This window comes from Gobio gobio (assembly GCF_949357685.1).
Source record: "Gobio gobio genome assembly, chromosome: 12".
Lineage (NCBI taxonomy): Eukaryota > Metazoa > Chordata > Actinopteri > Cypriniformes > Gobionidae > Gobio > Gobio gobio.
Genome location: NC_137105.1, coordinates 39,293,160 through 39,301,637, shown reverse-complemented (window position 1 = coordinate 39,301,637; position 8,478 = coordinate 39,293,160). Strand labels below are relative to the sequence as shown.

Here is an 8,478-nt window from a genome sequence, read left to right as displayed (position 1 = left end):
ATGATATAATTGATGATGGACTGCTGAATTAATGAGACCTGTCTGAGGCTTCGGTCGGAGTTCTCATTGGCCGGGCTGCCGTCTGATCCATTGCTGCTGCCGGACTGCTCCTTCTCGTTCAGTAAAGCTGTGGCATAAGCCAGAGTGTCCTAAACACAAAACCATCATTAATTGAGCTCCATTGAGCAGGTCAAATGCAGTGATTCTCAATGGCTTTTTTGGATATATTTTAAAATGAAAATTCTGCCATAATTTACTCACCCTCATGTCATTCCAAACTTGTAAGACTTTCATTCATCTTCGGAACACAAATGAAGTTATTGAAATTAATGAAATCTGAGAGATTTCTGTCGCTCCATTTATAGTCCACTCAACAACCAGACGCTTCAAAACGAGTTCGTAAAACGTATCCATATGAATCGAGTGGTTTAGTATACATTTTCTGAAAATACACGATTGCTTTATATGATGAACAGATTGAATTTACGCTTTTATTCATCCGTACTTGCTTGACAAACCTCGCTGGATCTATCGGAAATTCAATCTTGCTGCGTTACTCTAAAATGAACCTCATTGGTTCCTGCGGAAGCTCAAACGTGCTGCGTAACACACGAGAATGAACCTCATTGGTTCTTTTTGAAGCTCAAACTTGCTGCGTAACACTCGAGAATGAACCTCGTTGGTTCTTGCAGAAGCTCAAACGTGCTGCGTAACACACGAGAATGAACCTCATTGGTTCTTTTTGAAGCTCAAACTTGCTAAGTAACACGAGAATGAACCTCATTGGTTCTTGCAGAAGCTCAAACCTGCTGCGTAACATACGAGAATGAACCTCATTAACACAAAAGAATTAACCTCATTGGTTCTTGCAGAAGCTCAAACGTGCTGCATAACACGAGAATGAACCTCATTGGTTCTTGCAGAAGCTCAAACGTGCTGCATAACACGAGAATGAACCTCATTGGTTCTTGCAGAAGCTCAAACGTGCTGCGTAACACGAGAATGAACCCCATTGGTTCTTGTGGAAGCTCAAACATGCTGTGTAACACACGAGAATGAACCTCATTGGTGAACATCAAGTGTACCTGCTTGAGCTTAGTTGATGAATAAAAGCCTAAATTGAATCTGTTCATCATACAAATGATTGACATTTTCAAAAAGTTCATGAAGAGTTTTTTTCTGAAAAGACAGTGGTAGTTGCATAGCTGTTAATGGAGGGATAGAAAGCTCTCAGATTTCATTAACATATCTTCACTTGTGTTCTGAAGATAAATGAAAGTCTTGCGGGTTTGGAACGACATGACGGTGAGTAAATGATCAGAGCAATTTTGGTTGAACAAACCCTTTAAAATAAAATACAAAATCTAAAAATAAGTTTAAAAAAAATTAAGATAAAAGTCTTCTGTAAATGTTTTAAAATACAATCTTAAAATCTTTTCAGTGATTAAATAAAAATATTGTACAGCAGGAAATTAGCACTTTTGTATAGTTTTGGGGTTTTTTTCTCTCAAAGAAAAGCAAAACATTAAGGATGCACAAAAGTCAGGGAGAGGGAAAGATAAAGAAAAATAGGAGCTTTTACCCCCAAGATCTTTACAAATCACACTTGTATTTCAAAACAACAAATTTCCCTTAATGTGTTGTTATTGTTAACTTAAAACTAAAACTACTAAAAATAATTTGCGGCAATTGAAATAAAACGTAAATCTAAATAAAAGATGAAAAACTTTAAAATGAGAAATGTGGCCTTCTCAACCAAATTAAACAAGTTTAAGTACTAAAATTACATTTACATAATTACAATTACATTTCCCCAATGGAGTCCCTGCATTTCAATCATTTAACATGACATCAAAACAGTTCAGGATGGACATAAACGCAGCACAATGAAATGTACCTGTGCTGAAATGGTGCGCTGGAAGGTTTTAGCCGTGGACGTCTCGTTTGATACGTTACTCTGAGGCGTCCAGTAGTGCTCAGACATCTGAAAGAGGAGAGAGGGGGAATTTAAGAAATGCACAATAAAGAAGTACTAGTGTGTGAGTGCGAATCTGTGGTCTCTCACCTTTTTCTGAAGCCACTGCACTGCCCAACTCCAATGTCCTGAGAGCTCTTTAAAATAGTCCTTAGCTGGAGAACATCTAACAGAAACACAGAGGCTTTTAACATCACTGCTGCCGGAGACACTGACAGTTCATCAATCACACTGTATCTAAGAATGCATCATTTAACTGTGACCATAATTACTAGGCGGACACTGGAAGAAGACAATAGTATTTTTTTTACAAAACTGTACTAAAGAATTATGCATCTTTTCTACTGTACATTTATTACATTTTGTGAGGAATTATTGTAGAGAGAGACATTTAAAATATAAACCCTAATATTGGTTATTGCCTCATCATATCGTAAAAACAATAAGGATGCACAAATTTTGGCCGTTAATGATAAGTTAATAACTATTTTATCATTCAATCAATCAGCTTGGCCAAGTATGCTTCACCAGTATAAGGGCGTCCCACATGTATATGCAGCGTATTATAATAATTGCAGATACACTATATTGCCAAAAGTTTTGGGACGCCTGCCTTTACATGCACATGAAATTTAATGACACCCCATTCTTAATCCGTAGGGTTTAATATGGAGTTGGCCCACACGTTGCAGCTATAACAGCTTCAACTATTCTGGGAAGGCTTTCCGCGAGGCTTAGGAGTGTGTTTATGGGAATTTTTGACCATTCTTCTAGAAGCGCATTTGTGAGGTCATGCACTGATGATCGACGAGAAGGCCTGGCTCGCAGTCTCCGCTCTAATTCATCCCAAAGGTGTTCTATTGGGTTGAGATCAGGACTGTCAAGTTCCTCCACACCAAACTTGCTCATCCATGTCTTTATGGACCTTGCTTCGTGGACTGGTGTGCAGTCATGTTGGAACAGGAAGGGGCCATCCCCAAACTGTTCCCACAAAGTTGGGAGCATGAAATTGTCCAAAATGTCTTGGTATGCTGAAGCATTAAGGGTTCCTTTCACTGGAACCAAGGGGCCAAGCCCAACCCCTGAAAAACAACCCCCCCTCCACCAAACTTTACACTTGGCACAATGCAGTCAGGCAAGTACTGTTCTCCTGGCAACCGCCAAACCCAGACTCATCCATTGGATTGACAGACAGAGAAGCGTGATTTGTCACGCTAGAGAACACGTCTCCACTGCTCTAGAGTCCAGTGGCGGCGTGCTGTACACCACTGCATCCGACGCTTTGCATTGCACTTGGTGATGTAAGGCTTGGATGCAGCTGCTCGGCCATGGAAACCCATTCAATGAAGCTCTCAACGCACTGTTCTTGCTCTGAAGGCCACACGAAGTTTGGAGGTCTGTAGCTATTGATTCTGCAAAAAGTTGGCGACTTCTGCGCACTGTGTGCCTCAGCATGCGCTGACCCCGCTCTGTGATTTTACGTGGCCTACCACTTCGTGGCGGAGTTGCTGGTGTTCCCAATTGCTTCCAGTTTGTTACAATACCACTAACAGTTGACCGTGGAATATTTAGAAGTGAGAATATTTCACGAATGGACTTATTGCACAGGTGGCAACCTATCAGGGTACCACGCTTGAATTCACTGAGCTCCTGAGAGTGACCCATTCTTTCACAAATGTTTGTAGACGCGTCTGCATGCATAGGTGCTTGATTTTATACACCTGTGGCCATGGAAGTGGTTGGAACACATGAATTCAATGATTTGGAGGGGTCCCAATACTTTTGCCAATACAGTTCACCAAATACAACAACAAAATTGTTAAATCATAATATTACACTTATGGCTAATAACTGACAAAAGGCAGATAAATACTATTTTGTCTAAATAAAGGAAATGTAAAACAATTAAAACTAAAACCAATCGGATAACACTTTTTTTAAAGTCCATATTTATAACTCATTAAAAAAATATTTGAATGCATTAATAATGCCTTGTAATGCACCTTATAAAGCATCGTATGGTCACATGAATAATTGTAACCAAAGTGAAATTACATTATAATACTTAATAATTATGTTAATAATAGTGTTTTAGTGCGTTATAGTTTCTAAAGGCGTGACAACCAATTTCAGATGCAACAAGGAATTATAATGCATTTTAATGTACATTTAAATGCATTAAATTATAATGTAGAATATGAACAATTAAGTTATTTTGAGATTTTCTATAGATAACATTTACTAGTGTTATTAAATTATTAGTGTATTTAAGACTATCTTTAAATGAGCGTTAGATGATGGCAAAATCACCCAAATGTAAAAACAGAAGAAATGATCATGAACAATTAAATATCCTACACCAACATCACACAGATACGGATAAATTATCAAAATAATGGGTGATAACTGAAATTATGCCATTATATCATATATCTCTACAACACAGTTGCAGAGATATATGATAAATATCTATATTGTGCATCCTTTGACTCCAGTCTTCTACACTCACTTCTGTGCCAGGGTGACCAGGAACTTCACACACTGATAGCAGCGACTGCTGTCCACATTGTTGCTCTGATGCATTAAAGCTGTGAATAAACAACAAACACATTCAAATCAGTTTAATCTTACATATATACTCGTGCTGATAAGATCCAAGTGATATGGCTCTTACCCAGAAGGCCCTTTTCAGATTCAAATGCATATTTAAGCCTCTGGGACTGCAGAGGGTCCTCAACCATCTGAGAGGTGACAGGAAAAGCGGCGTTACATCATCACACCCTACTCGAAACTAGTATTTATAACAGCACACGCACGCCCATCACTCACCAGGATCTCTAGCAGCATCTGAAAAACGTTCTTCAGTTCATGAGGAGGAGCCGTTTCCAGATGATTCTGGAACATGAACATATTGTCAGGTATATTTGTATTGTACAAAACTACAGGCAGGGATCAGCTTTTCAGAGATTACTTTAGATTTGTATGATCATTTATTACTTTTATACATACAACAATATTTTCCCCTAAATCATTTGTATGATTATTCTTCTACATGAAGTTTAGACATCTACCCTGGAAGGTTTAAACTAGTCATGTTACCAACCTTGAGTAATTGCAGGACTCCCAGTGAGAAAGGTTCATTACAGAATGAGCAATATGTGATCATCTCTATGAGAAACGACAACGGGCCGGACAACTCGCGCATGGCAAACATCACCTGGAAGACACGTGCCTCAGTCAGTAGTGTGCAATACAGACAGACAGAGGCAGGAGAGAGTGAAAAAGAGATAGTGTTACCTCCATGAGATACACCTGTCCTTCCGCTTTAAAGAGCAGCGTGTTGATGTCTGAATGTAGAGGGAGGAGGGGTGAAGATGGAGCCACCAGTCCTGAGGACGCGTGCTTGAACACTCCTTGAGCTGAACACACACGGGAACAGAATTAACACATCAGTGTTACCTCATCAGTCACACAGACAACCAGTAATATCTAAACACAAGCAGCAGACTACACTACTGAATAGATGTAGTGGACTTTGTTCATTAAATATATATATTTTTAATAATATAAACCACCATCCAAAAGTTTGGGGTTCGGTAAGATATTTTAAAGTTTTTGAAATGCTAACCAAGGCTACATTTATTTGATAAAAAAATACAGTGAAACAATGATATTGTGATTTACAATTCAAAATAACTGTTTTCTAATGTATTCCTGTGATGGCAAAGCTGAATTTTTATTATTAACATTTTGACAGTTGTACTGCTTAAAGGAACAATATGTAATTTTCGCCGCTAGAGGTCGCTTATTCAAAACAAAGGCGTAGCTTGATGACACCTTGATTTCACTCAATCAATGGATTTGTTGTCTTCACCTCTACAGCCGGTGGAAAATAATCTGATGGGACTCGGGCAGAAATCATATTCATGGATGAGCTAATGTATTAAAGATGTATTAATGTTACTGTAGTATGAAGCACGGAGTGGCTGAAAGCCGTTGGAGTGCTTGCTAATGAGAGATAAGCGCGACACACAGTTTTTATTATGCTGCAGACGGCCGCTTCTTCCGGTCATGTGTATGTGGGGTAATGCAGCACTGTTTTATCATATTAGATATATTTTTGAGCGTGTTGAAAGATGTTATAATGCTACTCTGTGTGTTCGCCCGGTGGCTACTATGAGACACTTGTTGCACACTGCAGTAAGCTAGATCAATATTAGGCATGGTAAAACATGGTACTCGCGGTAAATCAAGAAAATTAGATTTAAACAATAAGACTAACTGTGTTGAGCTATATGTGATCCGTTCTGGCGAAATTAGTCAGAAGTCACAACGTTCTATTTTAAGATACGGGCCGATAATGTGGAAAAACAATGAAAAATCAATTTCAAATTTCAAAGAACAGGCATTCAAAAATACTCTCCCAAAGTTTAGTAGTCCAGATAATTGAGTAAAGGTATTTAAATGACTATTAAAGTTGATGAAGTTTTACTAAATTCGCTGGAAATTTCTTTTCTCAACTCTCGTCACTTCTGAGCATTTCACTACATTACAGGGATCACCTAAAAAGTAACTATCTCCAAATATGGTGTTAAACGTTGTCTAAAACCAATCAAAAAGCTTAGAAATGTACAAAAACACTGATCATTTTTCAATGGGAAGCCCCGTTTCGACTGACCGGCACGCGATTGGTCCAGCCATCCCTGTCAGACCAGCAGCGCTCTGTGTCAATAAGCTAGCAGATCTCATCAGAAAGATAGTTCAATACTGTGTAGTGTAGTATAATGTAGTATACTGTGTGTAGTTCTTTTTATTAATTTGAGAAATGTCGCTGTCAAAAGAGAGCAAAGTGACACACACACACACACACACACACACACACACACACACACACACACACACACACACACACACACACACACACACACACACACACACACACACACACACACACACACACACACACACACACACACACACACACACACACACACACACACACACACACACACACACACACACACACACACACACACACACACACACACACACACACACACACACACACACACACACACACACACACACACACACACACACACACACACACACACACACACACACACACTCTCTCAAGCAAAAACGTAGCACCTCTGTTCAATCTTTCTGATTTTAGTAAATCTTTGTTAAAGTGCTTGTAAAAATACTTTAAAATAATTTGAGTTTCAGTCTGGTTTAATAGCTTAATTTGACCAAAGACATTTGTATATGAAAAACGGGCAAAAAACTTTAAAAGCGATTTTCTCAGGTTTTCAACTGGAAAAAGAGGGCAGACGACCATAATCCAAATGGTATATCTTTAAAACCATTCAAGATATGACTCTGAGTAGGGTATCATTTTAAAGTCTCCTCTTACCATTGATACCAATATCTCAATTTTAAAATTTGGGTCACTGTGACTCATTTTGCTGGATCAGGTCACATATAACAACGATTTCTGTTGATGAATGTATCCAAACAATTACTCTTCTGTCTAACAAAACACATAATATATTAAAGCGTCTTTGGTGTTTCCATGGTTTCTACAAAATAAAAATTTGAGGGTAACGCGTGTATGAACTGAAGTCATTGATAGGCGACACGACACGGTCCATGTCCTGGTTAAAATAGATTTTTTTGGAAACATTTGGGATAATACAAGTACACAAGTCAACAAAATGTATAACATTGTTGTAGTGTTTTTTGGATATTTTAATCCAAAAATCTTACATATTGTGCCTTTAATATTTTTATGGAGCTGTTGCAAATTTTTTCAGGATGAAACGTTTTTACTGTCACTTTTGATCAATTTAATGCATCCTTGCTGAATAAAAGCATTAATTTCTTAAAATCTTATGTATTTTCAATTTTTTTTATTTATAAAATAAATAAATATAAAAAAGTGTTTTCTCTCATAACTTAGTGCACATTTGTATTTTGCAAATGTTTCCATTCGAGTTTAGTTCAAAATATTTGTTTTGTCTTTTGCATTTTTATGTCATTATAAAAGTTTTTGTTAATGCTAATAACTTTGGTGTGTGTCCAGAAATCATTGTGTGTTCTTACCCTCCGTCCTCTGAGACGTGAGGTCTGTGTGCAGCACTATCAAGGCCAGAGTGTTGTGGAGATGCAGGAACTCTCGAGCCTGTGCTGAACTCCAGCGCCGGTGCTAAAACACACAACGAGCAGAATGTCATTAACACAGACATTAAACAACAGAGGTTAACATAAGCGCTTAAGCAAACCCCAATATTCACAAGACGCAGAACACTTAAAGTGATAGTTCACCCAAAAATGAAAATTCTGTCATCATTTACTCACCCTCAAGTTGTTTCAAACCTGTATGAGTTTCTTTGTTCTGCTGAACACAAAAGATGATATTTTGAAGAATGTTTGTAACCAAGCAGAGAGAGCAACCATTGACTACCATAGTAGGGAAAAAGTACTATGGTAGTCAATGGTTG

General features: G+C 38.1%; 1 protein-coding gene across 4 annotated transcripts in view; it reads right to left on the bottom strand.

Annotated features, from left to right (window-relative positions):
• Positions 1 to 8,478, bottom strand: part of usp24 (ubiquitin specific peptidase 24) — an 80,128-nt gene that overhangs the window by 3,305 nt on the left and 68,345 nt on the right. For all 4 annotated transcript variants that reach the window (XM_079830909.1, XM_079830910.1, XM_079830911.1 and 1 more), the window contains 9 exons: positions 8,081 to 8,183; positions 5,273 to 5,394; positions 5,079 to 5,192; positions 4,805 to 4,870; positions 4,650 to 4,716; positions 4,485 to 4,563; positions 2,066 to 2,141; positions 1,898 to 1,984; positions 39 to 149 (listed from right to left, as the gene is read on the bottom strand). In XM_079830909.1, the coding sequence (XP_079687035.1) occupies positions 39 to 149; positions 1,898 to 1,984; positions 2,066 to 2,141; positions 4,485 to 4,563; positions 4,650 to 4,716; positions 4,805 to 4,870; positions 5,079 to 5,192; positions 5,273 to 5,394; positions 8,081 to 8,183 (825 nt within the window). The remainder of the gene's footprint in view (positions 1 to 38; positions 150 to 1,897; positions 1,985 to 2,065; positions 2,142 to 4,484; positions 4,564 to 4,649; positions 4,717 to 4,804; positions 4,871 to 5,078; positions 5,193 to 5,272; positions 5,395 to 8,080; positions 8,184 to 8,478) is intronic.